The following is a 27,095-nucleotide window of genomic DNA, read 5'->3' on the forward strand; positions in this document are numbered from 1 at the left end:
CCTAAGCCCTAAGCCCTAAGCCCTAAGCCCTAAGCCTAAGCCCCTAAGCCCTAAGCCCTAAGCCCTAAGCCCTAAGCCTAAAACCTAAGCCAAAGCCCTAGGCCTCCGGTTTTCCAGCTCGGAGAAGTGGAAGTTGCAACAATCTGCAAGGGGGTATATTACAACCATATTAGAAAACTTTGAACAGAGGAAGCTGACATTATGCAGATTCTCCGAGGACTAAAGTACATTCATAATGTCTTGGGCATCTACCATGGGAACTTGGCTTGCTCCAGTATCCTAATAACCGATGACGGTGAGGTGAAAATTAGTCAGTAATTTCAGTCATGCTCCTGCAACAACGCACTGACTTTTTAGCTGGCATTGGTGAAAGCATGATCCGGGAGCACCATCCCCAAGGGAAAGCGGAAGATATTCGATCAGTATGCAAGATAGTCCACGCCCTTCTTCGTCTTAATGACGCTACTGGGGTTCGCGGTACTATGGGAATCCTTGCTGAAGACTTCGTCGGCGTTCCCCAAACAGCGACAGCAGAAGATCTTCTTCAGGTGAGTCTAGCCAGGCATGATAAATACGTTTATTTAACTGCAATTAGCACCCCTTCCTTCAGGTTAGTGCAGCACCATGGTGGCTTCGCCCTATCAATATCCTTTGCGCAATTGCTCGTGAACGGAAACACGATATATAAACTATCCTAGTTGTTGCCGTCAAGGATTAAAGCAGGAACACGTAAGAGTGATACTTGTATTTAGCTAGTTCACAATTTTAAGTCCTATTGAATCAATTTCTATGTTTTCTATTGGATGCACCATGAATTCATTAAGTCTGGCTAAAAAATTTCTCATCGAACCTGGGAGTTCGGCACGTAATGGGCCAAAGACTCTCCTCTGCAATATCATAGCAATGCCAAACTTATCAGATTCCACCTAAACTACTGAGAATTACCAAGCCAACGAACCCACGGAAGCGGAAATCCGCATCAATACAAAGTCACCAGCACACTCATATCCCTATATGTTTCATCGATCAATAGTTCCACTCACTACACTGGTTGATGTCGCAACCATAATCCACGCCCTCCCCATTCGGTTCTGCGAATCCATTTGTTGTAGTGATTGACTTTTTCCCATCTTCTGCGGACCCCAAACTGGTTCAGCAAGTCGAAAGGAAAACCAACATTCATGCCTCTTGCTTAAGGTGTAGGGTATTTATGATGGATGCAATAAACTAGTGGATATATAAGATATCCTTTTCCTTGTAACTAACAACATACATAAGAGCCACCAATTTAATGCTCTTCCCAAGTCTGCGTGATTCGGCGAAGCTACATTCGAACTATGGGAAATTTTTTGCATGACCTAATACGTGAGTGGTGTGCTATGGTGATTATCAATAACTTAATAAACTATAACTAACTATAATAGCATGGCGCCGCGGTGAAAGGAAGGCTTCTAGAGCAGAAACAGATAAGCCTTTTGTGTTGAGAATGCGCCCCGACATACCTCAGTCAGACTGGGATCAGAAAATGTTCAACCCAGACTGGACGCTAAAGCCAGGTTGGGAGGTTAGCGTGGAGCGTGAGCCAGTCAATCCAGCATTTGGTTCGGGTTGGCAATATCGATTTTGTCGTGAGAGAACTAGGGAAGTATATTGGGAGAGTGATCTGCGCAAACGTCGTTCACCGTTCAGTCATTCTGGAGCCCAGGAGTATACCGTTAGAGGGCGTGACGGCTTTAAAGAGCAAGCCAAGACGGGAAAGAGGGAGGGTTTTGTCAAGGCCCTGTTAAACGCCGTGCCGCGAGACTGAGATCTTGCGAGTTTAGATACTCCTGCCTTAATTCATTTTTTGGCTTTCCTTTAAATAATTAACCAAGTTTATTGTCCATACCGAGCTCTAAAGCTATGACAGACCATGACATGCGGGCCGACAAGCTGGTGATTTCATTTCCTATCTGCCATGCTAAGCCAGGGTTTATGCGGATATTACCTTTTCTGATTAGTATTAACGTTTCACATTTTTCTGCCATTAACTGGTTTTCTCCTGTTTAGAGTAATAGTCACTTTTAAGACTATCAGTCTCTGAAGTCAAACTCCCTCTCTTCTTTAGGCGATACCTCTGCGGCGGAGATGAAGATTTATAGAGGCTTTATAACTTCGGCCTTCCTTCAAAACATCCTTCCTGGTCATCCTTAGCTGTTGATTCATGGCTGGACGTCTCGCTGGCGCCACCATCTGCTGTTTGCACTCCTTGCCTGGATCCGCTGCATGGGTGTATATCAGACGTTCAGATGTTTCTTTACATCCACTGACCCGAGTTCTGGAACCGACTGCGACGGATAAGTTTCGACAGATAAATTCAAAGTAGCAACGAAATATGGATTCTACAAACAAGCTCGAGCCAGTTCGGGTGTAATTATATCGAGAGTAGTTTTCTATTACCCGGCGGCTTAACGCGCGCGGACACCGCAGGAATTTCTTGTCCGACAAGATGATGAATGCTTGGGACAGACGCACTCCACCAGAAATGATGCACGAGATGCGACATTCAGGTTTGATAGCGAGTCGATTAGTATCCCCGCCATACGGCACGGATGAGAGCAAGAATCGTGATATGGTCATTTCGAGAACGGATTATCTCATGCCTAACAGTCGCATCTGTCTCCCTGTTCCCAACGGCACTGGCGAAGACATTTTTAGTTAGACTAGCCGGCCATTCTTGCTAGAACTTGGAGGAGCATCGAGGTCGCGTTTTTATGACCTATTTTGTGAGCTTCCTGGACGACATGTAATGCCGCAGGAAGACATAAGAACTGTTAATATAATAACAATGGTCACGAGCAGGTAAAACAGTTTCAAATGTTGATACAAATCAAAAAGCTGCAATTCGAGAGACCATTTTGAGTAATGAAATACAGGGCAGACATTCGATTAACTACGGTAAGTGCGGTAAGTGCTGGCCCGCGTAGGCGCAAGTAGTATCTTTTTGCATCTGGCCCAAACACACCATCTAGAATTGTCATATTAGACTAATTTAATGGTGCGCTGTCATGGCCGTCTTTGGGCCCAGCAAATCATTCTAAGAGATTAATATTGTTGCAGGAGTCGATTCGATTTCAGAGCCTACGGCACAGATAGATCGGGTGGGAGACGGTACACGGGAATCAGAACCGGAACGACACAACCATCTGAGATGCAGTGTACCGAACGAAATACTGCGTTTCTTTCTGTTCTAATGTCGACAGCGGTGCCATTAAAGAGGTGACTGTGTATACCCCAAGAAATAGTTGGAGTTGCAAGGCCTTCTAACGCTAATGATGACCGATGTTGAGGCAGGAAAATGTCTGACTCTTCTTAGCTTGCTCCTTCTGCCCCTTTATATTTGACAGGATATAAAAAGCAAAGAAAATCAGGCAACGTCTTACGCACGGGGATCAAAAAAGGCAGCTGAACGTGGAGCCAATCAAGCAACGAAGCAACCAAGCAACCCACATGTTTGGACGCAGGCTTTCGTATTGTCGGTAATTACAGATCAACCAATTAATGATACAAGAACCATGTGAAAATTATGCGGCATTTATCGTTCAAACGTGCCGTCAATTTAGTCTATTTTGATCCTGCACTAGACTATGCTAGTCATCTGCACGTCATCTCGCTAGTTCTGGACTAGTTCCGGGGCTCCCCGCCACACGGACCCTCTTGGCCCGTTCGCCTTTGGATGAAGTCGAGGATCGTTTCCGCCTCGTACCATGGAGTATGTGCCCTAAGCTATCACAGTTGCTGCAGGGAGCTGCCCCTGGCTGCCCATGGTCGCGTCGCCCGAATGGCGACATAAAATCCTGAGCTTCCGCGAGCGATGCTATGCTGCTGGGGAAGCCGCTAATTCTCCAGCGTTGCTTGGTTTCAGATCTAATATAAATGCTCACCTCCTCATCTGTATGGCGGGCGAAGAATGACATGGGCCGGCAATAGCGCTCGCAAGTCGGACAAACTTCTTCCAGGCCCGCGAAACGGCCCACGGGCCCAGCATTCGTGGTATATTCTAGTCCTCTCGGGTGCAACCGCTGCAGGGCCGAAATTAGTTCCCTAGCCCGACCTTTGCACCGGATAGTTCCGCGACACCAAAACGACTTTGTGGTGTTCTCAGGCCATCCACCTAACACAAAGTAGAACCGGGAGATGAGTAACGAGCTTGCTGCTTCCCGCGCCAGTCTAGCAGCGCCTGGCTGGAGGACCACAAGATTTTCATAGTCCTCGATGGCTTCCACATTGTCAATAGTACTTGGCATGCTGCGTAACGGCACGTCGAACCGGATATAATCCGGCTTAAAGGTGTCTTCTAATTGGCTCCACATTTCTTCCCACTTAGCTTGCGAATTCATTGTTGACATCCACGCGTCGAATCCGCGGCGCAGGAAACCATCTCGAAAAATATGGCGGAAGTGTGGCGACTGATTCTGTGGTCTGTCGGACATGCCTGTCCCCATAGATAGTATTCTCGCCGGCCTTCTCCTAGACGGCCATATCTGACGGCTAAGACGGCGTGCAATTCCTGCCGCAAAATTGTCCATGAGTCCTCCGTCTTGGAAAGAGCCAATTCCTCGTAAATCAGCTGGAGGGAAGAAGCTGTGCCTATGTCAGCACCAGGTAGGTCCAGAATCTCCAGGGAAATTGACTCACAATGGGGCAGCAGCGGTGGCCCTTGCACTACATATTATGCTATGTTAGTTGTGTAGTAATACATTATGTTCGATTCGCTCACGCTTCCCATATGGATGGCTCGAGGTCTGGATGGGCGGCCCGGACAATTTCGTGCTCTATAAATTGATTAGATCGCTCGCCATATCAAATGGCTTTACTTACCACAGTTTTCACCCCACACTTCAGCCGCGTTGAAGTTCCCAAAAACGAACGACCGTGTTTCCTTGGCAATGGTTGTCGCAATAACCCCTACCCTTGTTTTAGAGCACTGCGGTGTGGAGCTACCAATAGCATCAAAGAGATGAATCCCCTCTTCAAAAACTTCCTTCAGAGCCGCGTCAAAATTGCGGCCGTCGTAGCAACTATCATGTAGTAGCCATAGGAGCCACTTATGGACGTTTCCAAAGATAGTACCGTCGCCGAACAGAGGTTGTAAGATCCGGGACAGAACTGAATTGCGCCTTTCGCAAAATATGCGGCGTGCTACTCGATTAAAGATTTCAGAGCATGTTTGGGGATCCCACTGCTTAATAAATAGGCCTAAGACGCTAAGGCCTCCTGCTATCTGTTAGAAACATTCTCGTTGACAATGGTACAAAACCTGAAGAAAACGAAATTAAGTTATTAGTGTTAAACAACTAACCTGAACTAGTCCCGACAGCAAGGTCAACCAGGTCCTGGAGCCGACAGAAAGGACTTAGGCTTTCCTGGATAAGAACGAGATACTCCAGGGGTATGACTCCTCGGACCCCTCCACCGTCAATAGCAAGAATTGTGGGATTCATCATCGGGGGGAGAACGTCGACTACTAAGGGCCTGCTGTAAAGACAGTAGAGGCAACTGGAAATCGTGAACCGATATTCACCCATGAGATCAAGTGTTTCTGACCATCTTCGTCAACACTAAGATGATTCGGACGCGGATTATATCCTGGATCACCATCCGCAAATAGAATTGGTCGCGGCGATTCCCACGATGCAATATCATATCGTAGTTGAATTCGGGCGTTCGAGTTGTGTCTTTTGATATTGTTTCGGGGATATAGCTGCTGGAGAGCGGCGTCTTTGCGTCCACATCCGAGAAAAACGCATAGTGCCGGATGCTGTCTCTCCGGACCAGCCATTTCAGCCACTATACGAGCCAGGCGACCGCGATCCACAAGCATGAATCTTCCTCCCTCCCCGGTTCCAACGCTCAACCAGCCAATGTCCCTTGTATGCTGCATGATACAGAATTTTGGTACTTGTAGGATACGATTTATGAAGAGAAGCTTTGGGTTTATTTACTTAATTCTTTGCAGAAGGTGAAACACTGCCGGTTCGAAATCAAAACATTCTGGCAGCAAGCCACAAATCACTCACAGCAAATGCTCACCCTGAGCAGAGGACCCTCTTGCCACTCAGTTTCGAAGGACAGTCCATGCAGGCTTGCCTGAGTAGTTCGATCAGCAAGCGAGCTGGGAAGCTCCCCTAACGTGCATTAGCTAGTTTGATCTGGTACGGTCTCCAGTTCGTGATGCGATCAGCCGTACGGGTGATCCGTGGAGATATTGCCAGAAAACTGATTCTGCGACACCTATTAGGAAAGTGAGAGGGTGAGCTTGCGAGTTATGCTTTGCAGGGGAATTGGTATAGTAGTGGCTCGTGCTATTGAGACGCTTCTCTGAGTTGCGCCTGAAACTACTGCGAGCCCTTTTTGGCCTGCAACGCCATCTGGTCATATCTTGTTTACTGCGACCCGTTCCTGTAGTTCATCTGGTACCGTCAATAATTCAATATTTCCCGTTTTGCTTCGCCGTTTTATTTTTATTAATGTTGATTTCTGACGTATATCTTCGGCCTTTTTTGTGGAATAATATTTCTGAAGCACGTTCCTCTGAATCCTACAATACTTGCTTGATAAACCAACTTCAATACACAGAGAATTTTTATCTACAATGAACCAATTCCCTCGCAGTCCTCTAAGGACCATTTCTGAAGAGATCACGCCTGTTGACCATGAACTCCTTCGGCATGGGGGTACTTCGTCCAACATTGAAAGGCTCCCTTTCCGCCTTCAGCAATCAAAGCGTTCATCATCAGACCTCCGGCAGCAAATAGAGGACCTTGTCTACGAGGTTAGTTATCTCAAAGCGGAACTCCAGTGGCAGAAGGAGTCCCAGCAGGCACTGCAGCAGTTTCAAGAACGCATGTTCCAGCTATTCCACATGATGGAAGATGCCCTGGCCCAGGCCACCTCGAGACTCCACGAATCCGAGCGGAGCTACCTCAACCTTTGGAATCTTGATACAAGCAGAGTGAATAGTGGCGAGATGATTTGAGGGCGAGCATTTGCAATTGTGGCAATCTCGGTTTAGATATTCGATGAAGCAGACGGATGGTTCCGCTTTGTTATTTTGCTATGCTATATGTCCTGGAGACTGTACCTAGAGGTCGCCTGTCTGTGATAAAGCTCACATTTCCTGTGTACCCCCACTCGAATCCAACCCGGAGATAATTTTGATTATGAGGTTATAGCCACCAAGCATAAGAAATCATTGAAGAGCTATGAGCTATATACATCTCGCCTCATTCTCTGATTAGATACCCAAAAACTTCACTTTGCCAAAAATCCATCGAAAACCTCGTGATACTGATACCGGTCTGTACTCCCCTTGTTAATGGTGAGTTCCTGTAGAATTCCACACCTTCTAATGCAGGCTATGTTCGTCAAAATAGTCTCAGCGGAGCTATCACATAGCGAAAGACCCCAATAATGAACTTTTTCAATAGGCATCCAGGTATCTTCCAAATGAAGAAATTGCAGGCTTTTGGCATGCGAGACGACGAACTTCTCCAGGTCCGGGACACAGAGCCAGCAACTTCCCAACTCCAATCTGCGAACGGAAGCCAGGGTCACGGTAGACATAAATTCCAAAAGGCTTGGGCTGTCAACCAGCCGGAGGTCTTCAACGTTATATAACGCGTCGGCCACCATGCTTGACAGCCCATTGTCACTCGCCGCCAATCTAGAATAGAAGCCGGAAACTTCAAAACTTCGGATAACAGCTCCACCTCTCCGGGCCGCTATTATGCCTTGAATCAAAGTCTCAAAGTGAATGGGAAACGAGTCTTTCCAGTCTAGAAAGACCCGGCCGCCAAACCAGGTGAACGGTTGCTTGATGCCATCAATGAACGATAGCTTGACTGTTTTCAGATTAGAGAAACGTGGGAGGCAGGCACGAATTGTCCTAGTATCTTGGTTTTTCCGGAGGATTCCCTGCTGTTCCTGGGATAAACAGCTAAAGTATGAATGTATGCCGATATATGAGATTCCTTTGTCCCAGCAAAAGTCTCTCTCATCTCGGACATACTCAGACGGCGTATAAATGCAGTTGCTAAAGTAATCCCAGTGCTGGACAACTGCACGCTATTAGTAAATAGTTCCAGCATAGTACGTAAGCTGTACTAACGGGGATCGATAAGTTCTGGTGCTTTATAGCAAACCGTCTTTACATGCTGTGCAAGTTGAGAAAGCGAGACTTGCTCTAGCCGGTAAAATCCTGAAAGAGAGAATGGGACCTCCAATGTGCGAAATAAATATGAGGCACAAAGAACGCGAAATTTTCCGTTGACAAGCGACAGGGATTTCAATGACTGTTTGCAAAGCTGAACTGCTATCATGTGCAGAAGCTCCATGGGTAGACGATTCACAATATCCTGAGCGGCAGACATTTGGAAGGATTGGGGTAGAGTAAAACTGAATAAGATGACTGGGTAATATCTCGTAACTGTAGCACTCCGCTTCTATATATGGGGTCGCGCAAATGCTGTCAGTTGCGCTAACCGTATATATCCATTAAGCTGCCTTTATTTTTAGCTTTGCTCTTTGATGCCGCTAAACGAATGCGATAAACCCCGGCGGCAATCTAATCTTCTCCCTGGACAAAGAGTGTCGCAACCAAGGAGTATCGCAATCAAAGGGTGTCGCAATCAAAGGGTGTCGCAGGTATCGCAGCCTATCCAATCCAAATTTCAGCGAATCAATTGGTCGAAGAATACCGTCGTAGAGATGCCCAAATAATGTTCATTATAGTAAATTTGGCTTATATCTGGCTATGCAAATCCGAAGGAGATGCCGGCTTATCAAAACAAGTTTTGCCAAAGAAAATGCGGATGAGCCATGTCCTTGCGGCGCTGTTAGGGATTGCCCTGGCAGAAATTCAGCATCCTCTGTGCGATTTGCGTGTCCCTGTGACAGAGTACTTGCTAATATATCCAGACATTCATCGGGTGATTCCTATATCATCAACACCACAACCATGTACACGAACCGTCCCTCTACCATTGAAAAGTTCCCTAGAGGCATTAAAGTCGCGCAGACTCCCACATCCTCTGCTTCCACTACATCAGGCCAATGCCTACTCGGTGTTTACGGCAGCTCCTGCCTTAGCGAGCTTGGAGCCACATCATCTATGCTTCCAAACTGGCCTGCTGTTGAGTATTGGAACTTGCCAATTACTTCAATCGTTACATACACACCTCACCCTGGAAGTCAAAGTGCTGAAGATTTTGTTTTTACTGGTACATCTACGCTTACCTGGTTGACGGGTCCACTATCTACGTCGCCTACCTCGGCAGCTACTTATTCTGCCCCGTCTATTGCAAAAGTTCTACCTGCTGTGTTCCTGGTATTTCTTCTCGAATAATTGTTGAGTTATACATTGCTGATGGATGCGTATCATGGGTTGAGGGAGTCGCGAATGTATATTACGTGTTACTCATAAGAGAAGTTTAAATTGCTTCACTAATTCTTTCACCTTATTAGATTCATCTAGTCCATGAGTTATTTCCCTTAACTACGATCATAACTAGAGGTTGTTGTTTGGAACGGAGTAGCCCGAGAAAAGAATAGGCCACCGATTAGTACTGTTCCAGACGGGTTTGCAGAACCAAACAGGCACGGTATAGGTAGCCACTTATGCCGGATTCGATAGGAATCAGGCCTGCCAAAACTGGTCCGCAGGCTCAGTGTGTTTGGGGTCAGAAAACAGACAATTCTGTGCTTTACTTTAAGCCAAACTTCGGTTAAAGCTCGATTCGGTTGTGATTTAGCAGAACACTTTGCTGGAGTTCCTCATAGCACGTATAGGTAAAGGTCTTAGCATGACGCATCTCTATACTCTGGTATTCTCCACCGGATTATGATACTGAAAAGGGTCGCATTACATGTAAGCTCTAGTATAAATATAAACCACCTTGACATGCTTCCCTTTCCAAACCTTTCATGATGATGATGATGATGATGAAGATGATGATGAATTCATTTGCCCGATGTAGCTCGCTCTAAATATATGCTGCTATGCGGGAGTGCTATCGGGCCTGCCGACAGCTGCAGAGTGGGCGCCTGCCCACTAGACAAACTGTCCAATGGGGCTCACAGAGCGAGCTCCGCATTGGTTGTCTTTGAATGAATGCAAACAAGACAAAGGAAATGCAGATATGCAAACACGATAAACAAAATCAGTCAACCCAAAACGAACGTCCTTCCCCTAGATCCTCCCACAACCCGGGATCTATCTCGCTAGACACACACACACCACGCCTTCGCATCACTCACTCACCCTCTCTTGCTTCATTATTTCTGCTGTCGGCCTCCGCTCGCATGTTCGCTTGGGTCAAGGGAGTGTAGTGGACCTGGCACTGCACTCCTATCGGGCGCCATCCTTCTTCCTCCGTCACACTGTTCTGAGGGGTCATTCTGTCTCGTCGCCTTCTTCCATACCGAGAGCGACTGGGTCGACGGCTTGAAACTGGTCTAAAAGGCCCGTTCTGACCACGAATTCGGCCACGATCGTGCGAGCCTCCGGTCGTTCCAGGAGGTTATCGCGTCGAAGAGCGACTCCACGGTCGGACAAGGCGTGCCTCATCTATTCGCGTTCATCTTGGAGCAACGGGCACTCTAGCAAGATGTGGTTAACCGTCTGGTTTCCCAGATCGCAATCACACCGTGCTGAATCGCTTCGGTTGATACGGTTCAGATAAGCGCGCAGTCCGATTCGTCCGGTACGAAGCTGCATCAGAATCGACGCCGTTGCTTTCCTTAGACCTGACCAGTATGCGAGGGTCTTCCTAGTTGGTGCTTCGATCAGGCGTTTCGTCAGCCGACTTGTTTTCTCCCTGGTCCATAATTTTTCCCACTCAATCTTCGCCTCGCCGCGAATGCGGCGCTTAGGCCGCGGCTGCGAGACGGATATTCCGATTGTGAGGGTTCTGTGGTCCTTGAGGTTCTTGGGCCGCTTCTTTTGCGTGTCGGTCAACTATCTCATTGCCGATGACTCCCTGGTAAGCGGGGATCCACCTGAGCTCCGTTCGGATGCCTCTGGTGCATGCTAGTCGCTGGATCAGGTCTAGGCACCCAACCAGGTAGACCTGTCCTGACGGCATTCGCGGTCGGCTAAGCGCCTTTAGCGCCGCCTGACTGTCTGCGAAGATGACGAGTCTGTTCTTCGCTGGTACGGTCCGCGGTTCTGTGCTTAGCAGAACCAAGGCAAGGGCCATTTCGATGGCGCGTAGCTCCGCGGCATACACCGTGGAGGTTTCCTCATCGCCCATCTGGCTATGAGCATATTCCTTCTCCGGATTGACTATCGCCGCCGCACCGATCTTTCCATCAATTCCACTGCCGTCGGTGTAGAGTATTAGGGGTCTTTGTTCCGAGTTCTTGAGTAAGATCTTGTTATGGTGATTCATAGCGGTCTCTCTGTCCTCGATGGTCACCTCCGGCGGCGCTCGCCATGGTGCTTGGGCGAATGCCTTCCGACTCTCCCAGTTCCTCGCCAAAGTTCCCGGGGGAGCCGTGAGGCATCCGTCTGTTTTCCAGGCTTGCGCCTCCATCGGTGACCATCCAGACCAGTCTCTCTCGTCCACTGGTCGACGTCGCAGCATCGTTGGTGGAATAGCGAACGCAGGTCCTGTTCGTAGCCGCAGGGCCGCTTCTTTGACTATCCTTGTAGCATTTTGGACTTATGTCGTTCCCTCTATATGGAGTCGGCTCCAGTTTCTCTCCATATTCTTTGCTGCGTCGGTTGAGATAAGGTACCACGATGACTTATACGACGATGCTATACGCTGGATTTCTAGCCACATTGCTTTAAGCAAGACACGACAGCTCGTTGCTGGGACGAGAATGAGCTTTATGTCGCTGTGGCCTGATGAGGAAGAGGAAGAAGCCAATCTTTCCGAGGAAGATCAGCGGCATTTCGATGAGGATGGACGGGATTTTTGGATCAAGAGAATGTACTTGGACAAACTTCACCCGATTCGCTTCGCTCCGGCTGCTGGTGACGTCCATTTTTTCATGTATAAAGGGTGCTGGGTTGGTCTGCGGCGTCAGCCGTACAAAGACGTAAATAGCCCCTGGGTGGCCAGCATGGAGAAGCTCTTTTTCTACGCCGCGCTATAGAGATAAGGGACTCTCAAAGAACTCCTCCGTGAGATATAGGAGATGTCTACTAAGCATAATCTTGACCGTGTGAATGTTTACCGAGGCTTGAAATCTGCGGGCTCTAGTTTTCATTAGAAGCGCGCAGCATCAAAAAGACCTCGACCACTCTCGACTATTGTTCTCGATCCTGAGCAAAAAGAGGCCATTATCGATAATATCCGAAACTACCTCTATCCTTATACGCGCAATTAGTACCTGTCTCGCGGCCTTCCATACCGGCGTGGCTACCTACTATATGGGCTACCAGGGACTAGTAAATCAAGTCTGTGCCTTAGGATCGCTAGCCTGATTCGTCTCAATATCTATATGCTCAATCTTGGCGCAAATGGTCTTGATAATAATAGCCTGGCGCTTTTGTTCTAGTCTCTCCCAAGACAATATATTGTGCTCTTCGAAGATATTGATAAGGCTGGTATTTCGCGATAGCGTGCCACTGTCCCTCCACAGAGTGGCGACGATAATGAGAACGGAATGCGCCGAGTTGAAAACTGTAACGTGACTAATCGGCAACAAAAGGGCATTACCCTATCCGCTATTCTAAATGTTATCGACGGTGTAGCCGCGCAAGAGGGTCGGATTCTGGTTATGACTACCAACCATATTGAAAAGCTTGACCCGGCTCTCCGACGCCCAGACCGAGTGGACATGCAGATTGGTTTTGGCGCTGTTAATCGATTTAGCGCGCAAGAACACTTTCTCATGTTCTATTTAGAACCTCCGAATGCCCTCTGCATGGGTATCCGAGATGAGGCAACAGGTGCTGTCCGTCCGGTCTCGACTCCGGCCTCTTCGGAATGGAAGGTGGACGACATCGCTATGCTTGCGATGGAGTTCGCCAATGCAATCCTATCGGGCAAGTACACGGCTGCGGAACTTCAAAACTATCTCTTACAGCATAGAAATGACCCCGAATCAGCAGCGCATTGGTGACGGGATCGATTGGAGTGAGTGTTTCGTTGGTGTGCTCAAACGCCACGGGCCAGTGGACCAGGTAGAGGTCAAGATAGTCGGTTTGGAGGTCGCGCAGCGTCTTGTCGAGTCCCTCTTCAACATGGTCTGGGTGGTGATGGGTGTTCCACAGTTTGCTGGTTATCTGCAATAGTCAGTAAGCCTGGCTGACTGCTAGAGCGCAAGATGTATGGACTCACAAAGATCTGCTCCCGAGGCACCCCCGACTTCTTCCAGCCGGCTCCCACCTCGGTCTCATTCAGATAGCATGCCGCAGCGTCGATATGGCGGTATCCACGACGGAGAGCCGCCTCAACGGCGTTTTCGACCTCGTGGGATTTGGAGAGCTGCACTCGTTAGTGATTTACTACTACCCTAGTTGGAGGCTAACACACCCAGGTCCCCAACCCGATGGCGGGAATGTCGTGACCAGAGTTGAGCTTGAAGGTTCGACCGAGCGACATGATAAGAGCAGGATTCCGTACGTGCTGTAGAGTCAAGTGGAATGCAGCGGGAGTTGGAGGAGCAGATCCTTAAAGGCCACAGAATTACCCCTCCTGCTAATCGGAGTTAATCTGATACTTCCAGGCTGGCTCCAAGGATGCGTTGATGCATCCATCCATGTCAGGGCATGAGGATCCATTCCTGCTGTCCCTGTCCTGCTTCAGGGCTGCTTCAGGATACATACTTGCCCACTTGAAGCCATTGATAATCATCCATCCCCACTGAATGACAATCGCCCCAGCAAACGGAGCCTTTAAGAGATGTCCATACCCGTCTGTCCATCGCAAAGTCTCCGAAACTGCGCTCGGGTCAAATTATGTCCAGCCAGATTTATCAGCAAATGCATTTCGTCATGCCGGTGGAGCTCTACGTCAAGAGGTCAAATTATGTCCAGCCAGATTTATCAGCAAATGCATTTCGTCATGCCGGTGGAGCTCTACGTCAAGAGGTCAAATTATGTCCAGCCAGATTTATCAGCAAATGCATTTCGTCATGCCGGTGGAGCTCTACGTCAAGAGGTCAAATTATGTCCAGCCAGATTTATCAGCAAATGCATTTCGTCATGCCGGTGGAGCTCTACGTCAAGAAGTCCGAGTATATATATTCCATGCCCCTCTCGTCCTGATAGCTTGACAACAGTCATTTCAATCCCATCTAAGCGACAATGGCCCCCAAAACATGAAGCAATGGCTCGTCACCAGCAAGGACAAGGGTTTCGACGGCCTGTCCTTTAGCGAAGCCCCCATGCCCAAAGTCGGTGAGAACGAGGTCCTCGTCAAGTTCCACGCAGCGTCTCTTAACTTCCGCGACCTGGTCATCCCGAAGGTGCGTCATTGGTTACTGAATCTCGTGCCATTGAGTCTGACGAAGCATACTGCAGGGAAAATACCCCTTCCCTACCAGGTTCCCCGTCGTCCCTGCTTCCGACGGCGCCGGTGAGGTCGCCGAAGTGGGATCCAAGGTATCCGAGTTCAAGAGGGGTGACAAGGTGGCCACACTGTTCAACCAAGCGCACCAGTACGGCGACATGACCGCCCAGGCCTCCCAGACCGGCCTCGGTGGTGTGATTGACGGTGCGCTGCGTCAGTACGGTACTTACAACGAGTCGGGGCTGGTAAAGTGCCCGGCCAACCTCAATGCCTTGGAATCCAGCAGTCTCCCGTGTGCTGCCCTGACTAGCTGGAACGCACTGTACGGCCTGAAGCCTTTAAAGCCGGGTCAGACCGTCCTGGTGCAAGGAACTGGCGGTGTGAGCATATTCGCTCTGCAGGTAAGCCGTCGGCCATGTAGAACTGCCAGTTTGAATTTAACATGTCGGCTAGTTCGCCAAAGCCGCCGGAGCAACCGTGATCGCCACAACGTCATCCCCCGAAAAAGCAGAAAAGTTGAAGCAGTTCGGAGCTGACCATATCATCAACTACAAGACCGATCCCAACTGGGGAGAGACTGCCCGCAAACTCACCCGCGACCAGGCCGGCGTGGACTACATTGTCGAGGTTGGCGGAAGCGGAACCCTCAACCAGAGTTTCAAGTGCATCAAGTTCGAGGGCATCATCAGTATCATCGGTTTCCTGGGAGGTGTCGACCCGAAGAGCCAGCCGGCCGTTATCGATGCGCTTACCCACATTTGTACGGTGAGAGGCGTGTATGTGGGTAGCAAGGCATTGATGAACGATATGGTGCATGCCATTGAAGCGAATAATATCCATCCTGTGCTTGACGAGAAGGTGTTTAGTCTGGAACAGACGCGGGAGGCGTATGACTACATGGTAGGTCGAGGGCATCCATTGGCGCACCATGCTAACAATCGACCTAGTGGGCACAAAAGCATTTCGGAAAGCTGGTCGTCAAGATCGACTAGAGAGTAGATACAAAAGATGCAAGTAAACAAATTGATGCCTGAATACCTGGTTACTCCATTTAGCTAGCCTGCCACGTGACCCACGCAGATTTTTCGTATAAAAACAGTTTTTTCAGCTTCAGCTTCAATCATCCGTCATCATCACATTGGGACTTTTCGCTAAGAGCCAGGCCTGTGAGCTGTCGGCCATGCAGTTCTGATGAACGTGCTGCAGCAACAGGCGTTCTGTCACTCGATGTGGTGTCAGCACTGCCAGCGCTTTGGAATATACCCCAAGCTCGACAGCAAGCAGCAGGCAGCAGTCAGGTCCACTACCTGCTAACTACATCAAGGTATGTTTGCGTTTAGCAAAGCTCTTATCCCTACCCTGTCCTCTACCCTGTCCACCCTCCTGTACCACGAGCTGCCCGGTGCACTCGTCGCCGTCGAATGATTATCCATCTTAGAGCCTTTTTTATATATGAGCCTCACAGATAGGCGTGGATATTATATGACAGGTATGATACGGCATGGCATGGTACATGGTTGTGGCATTCGCGGACAGTTGATACACTCGTTCACTCTTCAGCTTGAGTGCAGCTGGCTGACTGTGTCTTAGACAGGACTGACTATTTGACCGCTTGGACCGGAACCTGAGGAGTAGCAAGATAGGATGAGAATATGATTTATTTACAGCACTGGATACCAACACGAAGTAAACCAACCAAGACGCCTGTGAGATCATCGCGCATCATAGGGCGACCGGGCATCAACCTGCAACCATCCAGTAGCACACCACACCATCCACCGGCCCTTGGAAGTCTCAGTACTCATTGTTTGACCTACTGATCAATTAGCTATACTTGACACTCCAGATGCAGGTCAACACAACAGACGCCCCCGTCCACCCCATCATCGGACCAGCCCAGCCCCAGCGACAGCCCCTATCGTCCCAGATCCAATTCGTCCGGCCCGCCCAAATGAGTCTCTTTGCAAGAGTGACATGCTACCCGCCGCTGGGCCAGTTGACTTGCCCACGGCGAATCCAGAAGTTTTTGAAGTCAGAGAAGGATGACATGGTGAACCTCCCTTGGCAGTAGCGGGGGCAATTGTACTAGTAGTTAGTACATAACTGACACTACAACTCTAGCTCCGCTTCACAGTCGTCATTGAATCCGGAAATGCGTTCCCCGATCAGTCCTGGGAAGCCGAGATCTGGCACAACATTACCACCCCCGAATGGAGTGCCCTGCCACTCCAGAAAAGCGACACCCCGCTCGCGCCCCTCTTGACAGGAACAGACGCGGGCTACAAGTCCCGACGGTACGTTTTCTCCGAGGAAATCGCACTACCGCGGTCAGGCGGACATGCACAGTTCACCGTGCGATTCCGAACAAGCGCCGAGGCAGAATGGCAGTGGGTGAAGGAGCTGCACAATATTAACGACGGGGAGGTAATCTTCCCGCCGAGAGCATCGCCGTTTGAGATGAACTTGAGCCCGGAGCAGGGGACTCCGACGACGCCGGCGAAGGAGGAACTGGGAAAGTATGTCGACAGTGTTTCGTACGATGTGGAGGCTGAGTGGCGCAAGAGTGAAGCTCCCGGCTCGATCCTGTGGGATGTTTCCGGGAGCGTGGACGGGGCGAAAGAGGATCAATCTGGGGAGAAAAAAGCCGCGTTTGGGACGCCGTCGTCGGTGGCGAGGTATTTCTCCCTTGTGCGGGTATGGACGCCGTGGCTTGGGCCGCGACACGGGAGGAATAAGTTCAAGTTAACGGAGGATGCGGTGTTGTGTTCATTTCTTCGGACGGACGGTGTACATTTGGTGTTTTTGGGGGTCTCCGGGGTAAATAATGTCCTGACGGTGTTTGAGTCTGGGGAGAATGGTGAGGTGGTGATCAAGGCTGCGAATGATAATGAGGAATCAGCGAAATTTCAAGTGCTCGTCGCAGTTGCGGATGATTTCGAAGTCGCTTTATCTGCGATTATCTACGAGGCTCGAAAACTGGTCGCGCCGCTAGACGAGGAACCGGCTCTGGAGGGGAGAAAGCCAAGTAATCCCGGAGACGACATGGTCATTGTGGAAAAAGACCCGAAGATTCAATGGATGTCCGAGTGGTACGACGGGCTAACCTACTGTACCTGGAACTCCCTGGGGCGGGACTTGACAGAGGAGAAAATCATCGGGGCCCTGGATACTCTGCGATCTCACGGCATCAAGATCGTCAACCTTATCATCGACGACAATTGGCAGACGCTCGACAATGACGGCGAGTCGCAGTTCAAGCGGGGGTGGAAGAAGTTCGAAGGGAATCCAAACGCCTTCCCTCAGGGCCTAAAGCAGACTGTGGATGCGATCCGGAAGAGTCAGCCCAATGTCGAGCACATTGCTGTCTGGCACGCGCTGTTCGGGTACTGGGGCGGGATATCGCCGGACGGTGATCTTGTCGAGAGATTCAAGACCAAAGAAGTGAAACTGAAAGATCCGTCCGCGGCTGGTCCGATAGCGCATGCGTTCGAAAAAGGATCATTGTTGGCAATTGACCCCGAGGATATCAGAGGCATCTCTTACCTTTGCAGACTTGGCTTTATTTCGATAATAGCCTAGAACAAACTCGCCCGCGTCTGGCCTCTATGGAACAGGCACAGAGAGCCCTAATAAACAAAATAAATGGGACGGATAAGAGACGAATAATGGGAGTTAGTGACAATATTTATGCGCATGGGTAATAAGGAGTCCACAGCGAGAGTGCCAGACGTTCTGCTTGAGCGTATTTGCTGTAGCAGTTCCATCGCGACCCCATTCGGTTTGCTAGACTACTTGGTGTCGCAGCTCCGTTTACATCGCGATCCCATTCGGTTACGCACAAGTTGAGGGCGTGAGGTAATGAGAGATTTGCGAACCAATTTGAACCCTCAAAAAAATTAAAAAAATAAAAAAATATAAATAAAATAAATAAAAACAAAAAAACTTTCAAAAATCAAAAAATGAACAAGAACAGTAAACATACGTTATCTTGGTTAAACCTCATGGGGCGCTCGAGGGCGCCGGGAACCTGACCAACATGTAGCACCGTGCAGACCTTGGCGACAAAAAGGCCCATGGGCACCATTATATTGTATAGACCAAAAGCAAAATCTCGGAGACCAGGCGATGCAATAAGCGGAGTTAGAAAATTAGAAAATTGTTCGGTCTACGGTTGATGTTGCCCAGATGTAAGGAAGTCAGATACTGGAAGCCTCCAATGCTCAAAACAAGGCCACAGTCGACAAAATTGGTCTAATGGAAGCCATGACTGACTGGCTTTGTAGCTGTTTGAGGGATGCCGAAATAAGCATTGGTGTGCATGGTTATCGAGAGATTTCGTAGATGCTTATGTTCCCGGAGCTACGCGAGGGTTTCGTTAAACAGGGGCACTTTGTCCGAGGTACTGTACTGCTGTAGAGAATCTCCCGTTCATAGGCATTAGGCATTTTGCCGAATCTGCCATCGGACTCGGTTAGAACTAAGACAACGAGACTTTGCCTGCCACTAAAATTGGCCAAACACTGAGATGGGGCAAATCAACACGAATGTAATGAGATTCGGCATCTAATTCAAGTAGTGGCCCAGAGAACTTCTCCGATTCTCTGCTATGGAGCTGCTGTCTTTAGTTTCAGCGTCCCGGACGACGTTGATCTGCGTCTGATTACGAAGAACCTCGCCTTCGAAACGCTCTCGGACCAGCCGCAGTTAGCGCTGGGAGTGGGGATTGCCGGAAGTTAGGGATGTGGATGTGCCCGTTGGCGTAGCCTAGACTCAATTCATATAGGATTCCTAGATCACGTTCCTTTGGTAGGTGACTTCTGGCGGACAGGCTTACTCTGGTAAAACAACCTCTCTTCTGGATCGAGCTGGATGCATAATCGAACGGCGTAGTGTGCATGAACAGGCGCGAGCTAGTATCCCGCGTTCTCCACTGTTAGATATTTTGTCTCCTCTCTGTTTCCCTCCTTGAATCTAGGACTGCTAAATGCCAACAAAGTCGAACAGTCTCCGCACAAGGGGGTGTAAAGTTTTCGAACTAGCAAACAAAAAATCTGGTCACAGGCAGGTAGACTGTACAAATCATCAGGAAAACGAGGGCGTTGAATGGGTCAGGCAAGCCACAGGCTCTAGCGCGATCCTATACCAATAGGATCTCTTCCGCAATGAACTGATACTTTTCCTACTCAACTAGGCCTAGAGTAACAGCGATCCACGGGGGATGCTAGCGTTTTAAAGTCGCTGGGTCCCTCTGGGTATTCATGCAAGCTGTCATTGTTCCTCCTTCCATCCCTATCTGTGATCTCGTCAACATGAGTGATCCTTTTGAACAGCAGCCGCACGATGCTTTTGGCGTGATCAAGCCTGACGACGACCCGTATTCTGCCGACGATCCCGCGTTCCTTACCGACTCTGACGCTTCCAGCTCAACTCAGTCTCTGTCCTCTAGCGTGCTGAACTACCAATACGAGAATGGTCGCCGCTACCATGCCTACCGCGAAGGCGAGTATATAATGCCAAACGACGAGCAGGAACAGGACCGCATGGATTTGCATCACTATATATGCCGGCTCGTCGTTGGTGGCGCCTTGTTCCGTGCGCCCGTTCGCCTGGAAAGATCGCCCCGCATCCTCGATCTGGGCACCGGCACTGGGATTTGGGCGATCGAGATGGCAGATGAGTACCCTAGTGCCGATGTTACTGGCAACGACCTCAGCCCGATACAGCCAGGCTGGGTGCCGCCGAATTGTTTCTTCGAAGTTAACGATTGCGAGTCCTCGTGGGACTACTCAAAACCGTTTACTTTTATCCATGCGCGTAGCCTTGGCGGCTCGGTTCGAGACTATGCAAAGCTTTTTGAGCGTTCGCTGCAAAACCTGGAGAATGGTGGCTGGGTGGAATTCGCCGATTTTGCGATCGATTTCTTCTCAGACGACAATACCCTTGAGATAGCACCAAATCTAGTTAAATGGCCTAAGCTGCTAAATGAGGCTAGCGTAAAGTTTGGAAAGCATCTAAACATCGCCGAAGACTGCAAGCAGTGGATGATTAACGCCGGTCTTAAGAACGTGCGACAGGAGGTTTACAAGGTATGCGGATTCTATATCTATATCCACACGTGGTCGCGACTCTAATTGTGTCTGATACTAATATAGGTTCCTGTTAATCCCTGGGCCAAAGACCCAAAGTTAAAGGAACTCGGCCGTTACCATCAGGTGAATATGCTAGAGGGCATGGAATCATATTCTCTCGCGCTGTTCATCCGGGTCTTGGGATGGACTCCAGAAGAAGTCCAAGCTTTCCTTGCAGGTGTACGGCAGGAGCTGGTAGATCGGTCGATTCATGCCTATACGAAGCTTTATTTCAATTATGGCCAGAAGGTGGACGAGTGAGGTACTGGTGGATGACGCTCTCGATGGGATGACTACAGAATGCATGTCTACGTACTCTCGTTTGTCTTTACTGAATACTGGATTCAAACTATCACCATGTCGCATTTTGAGCTATACACCTTGGAATCCTTGACGGAGAAGATCTTCCATCCTTGATAAATGGGCTGAGGTGGCGTCACTTCGCATATTGTCATTCGGTATTGAGTGCGCCGGGCGGAAGGGTATCTTCCCTGAAGCAGAGATCACAACCCTGTGATCCAAACCGCCGGAGTCCAATACAGTAGAGCCATATATGCAAGTCAAGATAATGCTAAAAAGCGCAGAACCAAATTGGTTTCGAGTCGTGAGTAGAATCCTCGATGGGATGACGCGGGTCTGCGACATTTAAGTTTCTCGTTGATCGATTAGTGTCGCGATGATTTGTTAGCTGCATATCGCGAGCCTTCTCAGTCATGATATCTTTTTTTATATATCCACTTAACGCGATACCATTCTACTCGGCTGTCCGTAAGGTTCTTTAATTCCGCGACATTCTTCGGGTGTTGCACCTGGTCCACTAGGTCTTTCATAATAAAGGCAATTTACTAGATGGCTATATGAAGAGCGTCCCCGCCCCGCCACTCTCATGTCTTTATAGCTGATATTGAAAACAAGGGTCATAACCCAAATTCTATTGCCCAAGCCTCGGAAAATCAAGCAATTACATTTCCAAGCCATGGGGAAGTTCTTGCATGTTCTTATGCGTGAGTTTACTCGAGGATCAACAATAAACCAAACCTAACTATAATAGCATGGAGTCGTCGTGCGAAAAAGATTTCTAAACCCTTCGTGTTGGACGTGCGTCCTGGAACAGAACAATCGGATTGGGATCAGAAGGTATTTAACCCAGACTGGACACTAAAACCAGACTGGGAGGTCAGCGTCCAGGGGGTTAAAACACGACGTGGTTGGGAGCATGAATTTCGCAACAAGAAAACCGGAGAAATATATATGGACGTTGATATGCTCCGGCACCGTCAATTTTGGGCCCAGAGGACTTAGATGGGCTTGGAATCTCGGTGAGCCATATATGTGATCATTTATAATTATACTCTAACGCTTTGTGTTAAAACCGCCTATAGCCTTTCCCCTCTGAAATTGCTACAGCTGTGGTTGTAAAATGTCTAGACAATTAAAGACATTTTGTTTGGGATCTGTTGCACTTGGAAGGATTTCATCTGTACTCTTCGGAGGATTGCTCACACCTGGTATTGTCAGTTTTTAGGACACACCTCGGCTGAAGGGGTATCAATTTGTTACTATACGAAATACAACTTGGATGTAGAAGGAGAAGAAAGAAGAGAAAAGAACAATCTTCGTATAAGAAAAGAGAGTAAGAGGTTGGGAGCGACCAGGGTTCATAGGGCTTAGGGCACAGGGCTGTGCAGGTCCCGTGACTCCATGTCATGAGGTCTTCTGTGTCGTCAGTACCTCATATTCGGGCATCTCACTTTTGAAGATATTGGAATGCTACATTAGATTGTCCCAGTTATCTTGTTGGCCGTCCAGATTCTGGGCCTTCTGGGACCAGGTGATTGTATCCGCACTTCCCGCGCCGTCATCATCACTACCCTTACGACCTTCATTGTTATTTGTCACATCCGCTACCGAGGCACTGTCCAGGTCTAGAGCATGAACGCCGTTTCATTCTTCATTCGGGAAATCCATGGCCCTAAAAACCCCTTCCTCTGCCATTCTCTTGCAAACGTGATACCATCTGTCTATCGGTTCCCTGATTGTAAATCCCTCTTCTGCGTCTTCGAACATCCACGAGGTACGAGCGGAGTTTCCCGACATGAAAACTGCAATATACAGTCTCTGTGCAAGGCCAGGCTTTTCGAAAGCCCGTAACTTATTTAGGAGGCCGTTGGCCAACTTATGTACGCGTAAGCCAGCGAGACTTCTTTGCGTCGAAAAGACATAACCTACCTCGACATCTGCCTGCTCCGAGTCATGTTTCCTTACGCTTTGTGAGTCCTCGTTAGGACCAAGTACCTGACGCATGAATGTTTAGTGCATACTAATCCGTGCTAAATAAATTTCGCCCTTACCGGTAGACATAAATTAACACTGCGCGCCATGTCAGACGACCTCAGAAGAAATTGAATTGCAATCAGGATGTGGTCGGATGGATCTTGATAGCGTAAAGTTCCAAGATTTTCAGTCAGTTTATAGGATGTTTCGGTAGGCCTTAAATACTATCGCTACGTAACCATCTCGTGAAGTGGGTCTGCCGTCGCCATATAAGGTCGCAAGAAGGATGCGAATATGCCGATACATACGTTATTCTAGACGCGTAGTCCACAGACATATATATCGTCCATGTATTGGGACGTGTTGACACAGCAAGCCCTCGGACAATAGTTATTAAAACCGCAATAGCTACCAGCTTCACAGTGACTGGAAGCCAAGAAGGATAATGCTCAGTGCAAATAAAAGTTGAACGGCACATGATCTAATTACAAGAATAACCGGCTTACTGTCCTATTAATTAATTTCACCGCATCTGGTATCTTCTGTTCATGTCGTGGCGGGGCTAACTGCGAAATCATTTAGGAACAACTCGCTTACGGGAGATTCTGACAGCCGACTGCGATACCATCTTGATACAGCAGGCCTAACCCTGAATTGGTTGTTGTTCGCCGGTTTAACCTTGTCTAGACTCTTTAGTGTCGCAGCAGATCAGCCCCACACATTCCCCACGATTTTCCATCTCGAATCGCCGACCTAATTGGTTTCGCATTTGTATGCAACGTTGCGACCGTCAGCTATCGATCCAAGCCAAGCTCTCTGCCATCTTGGAGTATTTAAGTCCTGCGCAGACCTCGCTACAAGCCGCTCGGACTAAGGTATACCTCAATTTTTCTGACAATTTTTCTGACAATTTTTCTGACAACGCTTCTGATACAGTACGGTATTATGACTATGGAACTTGCTTTAAGGGTAAGCACGTGTTTGATCTACTGCACGAAACAGGGCTAAAATTATCCGCGCTAGTTTATGGCACGCAATCCTGAGCCACCGAAGGAAGGTCTCAAAACGTTCTCTTTTGACAATGGGCTAGAGCCGCTGGATGAGGAAGATTATAGAGTAAGCGCTCGATTGTCGTAACTATATAGCCTTATAACTCACGGATTATATAGTGTGCCGTTGACTTATTCGAATCGTTAATGGCTATCAGGCACCTTGATGTTCAAAGGAGAATTAACATAGCCAGTCATCTCGCGACGCATGTACGTGATACTACTTTTTTACTCGATGTGAAAGGGTTCAAATGTGGAGTTCCACCAGAGAAATTGGGGATGTTCTTTGAAGTACTTAAGGAAAAGATGCGTGATGTGGAAAATGGCAAGGCGAAGGCGGAAAACAAAGCAACTGAGACAGCAAAGAGGGCTTAGTTAACTTTCAAAATAGCTGGAGCATCGCTCAGGTCGCGTTATAGAATTCAATCGGCTCCCTTGTCTATCTCCGCTCGCAGCGTGAGTGCCTCGCTGGTTGATGCTGAGGATCCATTTGGAGCTAGCGTGAAGTGAGAAAGGGACATGAAACCCGTAGCCTGGCGTGGAGGGAAAGCAGAGTGGTCGGGCGAATACGCCCTGGTTAGAAGAAGGACGCCCGAAACGGCCGCTGAAGTAGCCTTTTTCGGCCGCCTGCTAACCGTCACACCAGTAGAAAAGGTGCATTGTTTGGAACAATTGCTACAATATATGGAGATTTAGTTTTCTAGTTCTAAAGTAGATTACTTATAGTTAGCGAGATAATTGCAAAGACTCGGCGGTTTGCCCATAAAATTGCTTCTATCCGGGGTGGAGAGGGAATAGGTCACATGACTCTGTACAAAGCCAACCTGTGATGACCAAGTACGTACGTAGGCTTATAAGTGAGCGCTGTACTAAGGACTACGTCCTTGACCCTTCGTAGGATTGCTATAATTGGAGGATTGCTAATATCTGAGTTGCTTGTAGACAGGTTTTACTGTATCCGCCTTTTATCCGGACGACGGAAGCTATGTCCAAATCCATCGAGCGGCTTCAGACTTTCCAGTGGGGTCAGCGCGCCGTCATGGCCAAAGCTTCTTTTCACAGTACTTCGTCGGATGATGTAAGAGAAATTTCCTTATTAGAATGTCCGTTTTTCCACTTCACTGCGAAACGACTGATATTGACTCGCAAGTAACATAATCACCACTTTCACCAAACTTCGTACACCTTCACAATGTCTTCCCACCACTGCGTAGTAGACCATGAGCAGCCGGACAAGAAGAAAAAAGATATGACCAACGGAGGGGCGAGAGGAATCAGCTACTTTACTCCAGCCCAGAAACCACCCTCGGGTACTGCCTCAGATCCTCAGCCAGATGGCTCACTTCCACGCAAACTCTTCCAACCCTTGAAAATCCGGGGAATGAAGATGCAGAACCGCATCATGGTACGTCTTGCTATCCAACCCGGTATGACGATCGACTGACATGTTTGGAGCTCTCACCCCTGTGCCAATATTCCGCCCAGGATGGCCACCACACGGATTGGCATTTTGCCCATCTCAGTGGAGTGACGATGCGCGGGCCAGGCCTCACCATGGTAGAGGCTACGGCTGTGACACCCGAAGGTCGAATCACCCCGGAAGACTCCGGGCTCTGGAAAGATTCGCAGATCGCGCCACTCAAGCGAACTGTCGAGTTTGCTCATAGCCAGAGTCAGAATATCGGCATTCAGCTGGCGCACGCGGGTCGGAAAGCCAGCACCGTCGCGCCGTGGCTCAGCAGGGGAGATATCGCCGACGAATATGTAAATGGTTGGCCTGATAATGTGTATGGACCCAGTCCTATCCCGTACAACGAGAAGCACGCCAAGCCGAAGGAAATGGCCAAGGCCGACATTGAGAACTTCAAGAGCGCGTGGGTGGCGAGCCTCAAACGTGCACTGGCGGCCGGGTTCGACGTTGTGGAGATCCAAAATGCCCATGGATATCTGCTGCAATCATTCGTCTCGCCGGCGACTAATAAACGTACGGACGAATATGGCGGCAGTTTCAAGAACCGCATCCGATTGACCCTGGAGATCGTTGAAATCACCCGCAGAATTGTACCGGAGGACATGCCGGTTTTCCTGCGAATCTCGGCAACTGACTGGCTGGAAGATGTCGATGGCATCGATGGCTGGACAGTGGACGACACAGTCCGGCTGGCGGGAATCATAGCGGAGAAAGGTGTTGATCTTATCGACATCAGCTCCGGTGGTAACCACCCCAAGCAACAAGTTAAGACGGGTCCTGGATATCAAGTATGTGCCCTTTTTCTAACAGGTATAAATGATGAAGCTCTGGCTAACTTACAGCTTTAGTCGCCTTTTGCTTTGACAGTAAAGGAGAAGCTCGGAGATAAAATACTGGTAGCAACAGTCGGGTCGATCACTTCTAGTAAACAAGCAAACGAATTGTTAAGGAAAGGGCTCGATGTGGCCGTCGCAGGACGCATGTTCCTGAAGAATCCTGGGCTCGTTTGGGCCTGGGCGGAGGAACTGGGAGTCGAGATCAACGTCGCGAATCAGATTCGCTGGGGTTTTGGTGGCCGACCAGGGTTCCAACAAAAGCATTGAACACTGTGGGATCTGCAGGCCAGGAACTGGACTTGCTTCTTGACACTTGGATAGCATGTTACTGGCTCGATACGATTGAATTCAGCAGTTTAGCCAAATACCTGAGCCAAACCTATTATTCACTCTGGCGCTCGGCGGGGATAATGTTGAGTATTCAGAACACCACCTATCCGTGAGATTTGAGGCCTAACCTCGTACTCGGAGCTTAGGTTTGGGCGGTACGGAAAAACCAACTGTATAAATAAAATCCGCGCTCCTCAGGCCTTACCAATAAAGGCTGATCTGCTAATCATGTCTGAAGAAAGGCCGGTGGTTAAAACTCCATGACACGATGGCCTTCATCAGAGCATTGGCACAACGAAAGGAGATCTTTAAAAGCATATGGGTTTCGACGATCTTATCGATCGTCCGCTTTTCGTCTGGGACGACACGGATAATCCGGGCGTCGTCAAGGACAATGGAACTTCGCGTTCGTTCTCAATATGCGCCTGCAGTTCGTAGCAGAGCGATTGAATTCGTTTTCCAGAGCGCTTTCATCCATACTTGTACAGACGCTCATTGCTGGA

At 48.9% G+C, this 27,095-nt stretch overlaps 15 protein-coding genes across 15 annotated transcripts; 10 read left to right on the forward strand and 5 right to left on the reverse strand.

The window, feature by feature from the left end:
* N7489_008363 (uncharacterized protein) lies at window positions 1–688 on the forward strand (the record flags this gene model as incomplete). Its single annotated transcript, XM_056714113.1, has 4 exons — window positions 102–153; window positions 208–310; window positions 358–548; window positions 596–688. Coding segments are annotated over 4 exons (439 nt in total), but the record flags the coding sequence as incomplete, so codon positions are not given.
* A 649-nt stretch (window positions 689–1,337) lies between these two features.
* On the forward strand, window positions 1,338–1,807 carry N7489_008364 (uncharacterized protein; the record flags this gene model as incomplete). Its single annotated transcript, XM_056714114.1, has 2 exons — window positions 1,338–1,365; window positions 1,425–1,807. 2 exons carry the CDS (start codon window positions 1,338–1,340, stop codon window positions 1,805–1,807), a joined length of 411 nt encoding a protein of 136 aa, XP_056561736.1.
* Window positions 1,808–2,488: 681 nt separating this feature from the next.
* On the forward strand, window positions 2,489–2,701 carry N7489_008365 (uncharacterized protein; the record flags this gene model as incomplete). The annotated part of the gene is made up of 1 exon (XM_056714115.1): window positions 2,489–2,701. One exon carries the CDS (start codon window positions 2,489–2,491, stop codon window positions 2,699–2,701), a length of 213 nt encoding a protein of 70 aa, XP_056561737.1.
* A 943-nt stretch (window positions 2,702–3,644) lies between these two features.
* On the reverse strand, window positions 3,645–5,567 carry N7489_008366 (patatin-like phospholipase family protein; the record flags this gene model as incomplete). The annotated part of the gene is made up of 5 exons (XM_056714116.1): window positions 3,645–4,623; window positions 4,678–4,704; window positions 4,760–4,814; window positions 4,861–5,256; window positions 5,342–5,567. The coding sequence occupies 5 exons, from the start codon at window positions 5,565–5,567 to the stop codon at window positions 3,645–3,647; spliced, it is 1,683 nt and encodes a 560-aa protein (XP_056561738.1).
* Window positions 5,568–6,634: 1,067 nt separating this feature from the next.
* Window positions 6,635–7,018, forward strand: N7489_008367 (uncharacterized protein; the record flags this gene model as incomplete). Its single annotated transcript, XM_056714117.1, has 1 exon — window positions 6,635–7,018. One exon carries the CDS (start codon window positions 6,635–6,637, stop codon window positions 7,016–7,018), a length of 384 nt encoding a protein of 127 aa, XP_056561739.1.
* A 275-nt stretch (window positions 7,019–7,293) lies between these two features.
* N7489_008368 (uncharacterized protein) lies at window positions 7,294–8,411 on the reverse strand (the record flags this gene model as incomplete). The annotated part of the gene is made up of 2 exons (XM_056714118.1): window positions 7,294–8,099; window positions 8,150–8,411. The coding sequence occupies 2 exons, from the start codon at window positions 8,409–8,411 to the stop codon at window positions 7,294–7,296; spliced, it is 1,068 nt and encodes a 355-aa protein (XP_056561740.1).
* Window positions 8,412–10,432: 2,021 nt separating this feature from the next.
* Window positions 10,433–11,624, reverse strand: N7489_008369 (ribonuclease H family protein; the record flags this gene model as incomplete). Its single annotated transcript, XM_056714119.1, has 3 exons — window positions 10,433–10,606; window positions 10,658–10,978; window positions 11,100–11,624. 3 exons carry the CDS (start codon window positions 11,622–11,624, stop codon window positions 10,433–10,435), a joined length of 1,020 nt encoding a protein of 339 aa, XP_056561741.1.
* A 241-nt stretch (window positions 11,625–11,865) lies between these two features.
* Window positions 11,866–12,141, forward strand: N7489_008370 (uncharacterized protein; the record flags this gene model as incomplete). The annotated part of the gene is made up of 1 exon (XM_056714120.1): window positions 11,866–12,141. One exon carries the CDS (start codon window positions 11,866–11,868, stop codon window positions 12,139–12,141), a length of 276 nt encoding a protein of 91 aa, XP_056561742.1.
* Window positions 12,142–12,887: 746 nt separating this feature from the next.
* On the reverse strand, window positions 12,888–13,595 carry N7489_008371 (NADP-dependent oxidoreductase domain-containing protein; the record flags this gene model as incomplete). The annotated part of the gene is made up of 4 exons (XM_056714121.1): window positions 12,888–13,048; window positions 13,090–13,276; window positions 13,332–13,478; window positions 13,527–13,595. The coding sequence occupies 4 exons, from the start codon at window positions 13,593–13,595 to the stop codon at window positions 12,888–12,890; spliced, it is 564 nt and encodes a 187-aa protein (XP_056561743.1).
* A 718-nt stretch (window positions 13,596–14,313) lies between these two features.
* On the forward strand, window positions 14,314–15,496 carry N7489_008372 (zinc-dependent alcohol dehydrogenase family protein; the record flags this gene model as incomplete). The annotated part of the gene is made up of 4 exons (XM_056714122.1): window positions 14,314–14,460; window positions 14,516–14,905; window positions 14,958–15,404; window positions 15,452–15,496. The coding sequence occupies 4 exons, from the start codon at window positions 14,314–14,316 to the stop codon at window positions 15,494–15,496; spliced, it is 1,029 nt and encodes a 342-aa protein (XP_056561744.1).
* An 854-nt stretch (window positions 15,497–16,350) lies between these two features.
* N7489_008373 (raffinose synthase protein Sip1) lies at window positions 16,351–18,083 on the forward strand (the record flags this gene model as incomplete). Its single annotated transcript, XM_056714123.1, has 2 exons — window positions 16,351–16,554; window positions 16,626–18,083. 2 exons carry the CDS (start codon window positions 16,351–16,353, stop codon window positions 18,081–18,083), a joined length of 1,662 nt encoding a protein of 553 aa, XP_056561745.1.
* A 106-nt stretch (window positions 18,084–18,189) lies between these two features.
* Window positions 18,190–18,588, reverse strand: N7489_008374 (uncharacterized protein; the record flags this gene model as incomplete). Its single annotated transcript, XM_056714124.1, has 2 exons — window positions 18,190–18,390; window positions 18,487–18,588. The coding sequence occupies 2 exons, from the start codon at window positions 18,586–18,588 to the stop codon at window positions 18,190–18,192; spliced, it is 303 nt and encodes a 100-aa protein (XP_056561746.1).
* A 1,225-nt stretch (window positions 18,589–19,813) lies between these two features.
* N7489_008375 (class I SAM-dependent methyltransferase) lies at window positions 19,814–20,893 on the forward strand (the record flags this gene model as incomplete). Its single annotated transcript, XM_056714125.1, has 2 exons — window positions 19,814–20,590; window positions 20,657–20,893. 2 exons carry the CDS (start codon window positions 19,814–19,816, stop codon window positions 20,891–20,893), a joined length of 1,014 nt encoding a protein of 337 aa, XP_056561747.1.
* A 715-nt stretch (window positions 20,894–21,608) lies between these two features.
* On the forward strand, window positions 21,609–21,934 carry N7489_008376 (uncharacterized protein; the record flags this gene model as incomplete). Its single annotated transcript, XM_056714126.1, has 2 exons — window positions 21,609–21,636; window positions 21,684–21,934. The coding sequence occupies 2 exons, from the start codon at window positions 21,609–21,611 to the stop codon at window positions 21,932–21,934; spliced, it is 279 nt and encodes a 92-aa protein (XP_056561748.1).
* A 3,213-nt stretch (window positions 21,935–25,147) lies between these two features.
* On the forward strand, window positions 25,148–26,529 carry N7489_008377 (NADH:flavin oxidoreductase/NADH oxidase; the record flags this gene model as incomplete). Its single annotated transcript, XM_056714127.1, has 3 exons — window positions 25,148–25,360; window positions 25,411–26,214; window positions 26,275–26,529. 3 exons carry the CDS (start codon window positions 25,148–25,150, stop codon window positions 26,527–26,529), a joined length of 1,272 nt encoding a protein of 423 aa, XP_056561749.1.
* Between the last annotated feature and the right edge of the window lie 566 nt (window positions 26,530–27,095).

Source organism: Penicillium chrysogenum (assembly GCF_028827035.1).
Source record: "Penicillium chrysogenum strain IBT 35668 chromosome Unknown utg000005l_segment0_segment0, whole genome shotgun sequence".
Taxonomy (NCBI): Eukaryota; Fungi; Ascomycota; class Eurotiomycetes; order Eurotiales; family Aspergillaceae; genus Penicillium; species Penicillium chrysogenum.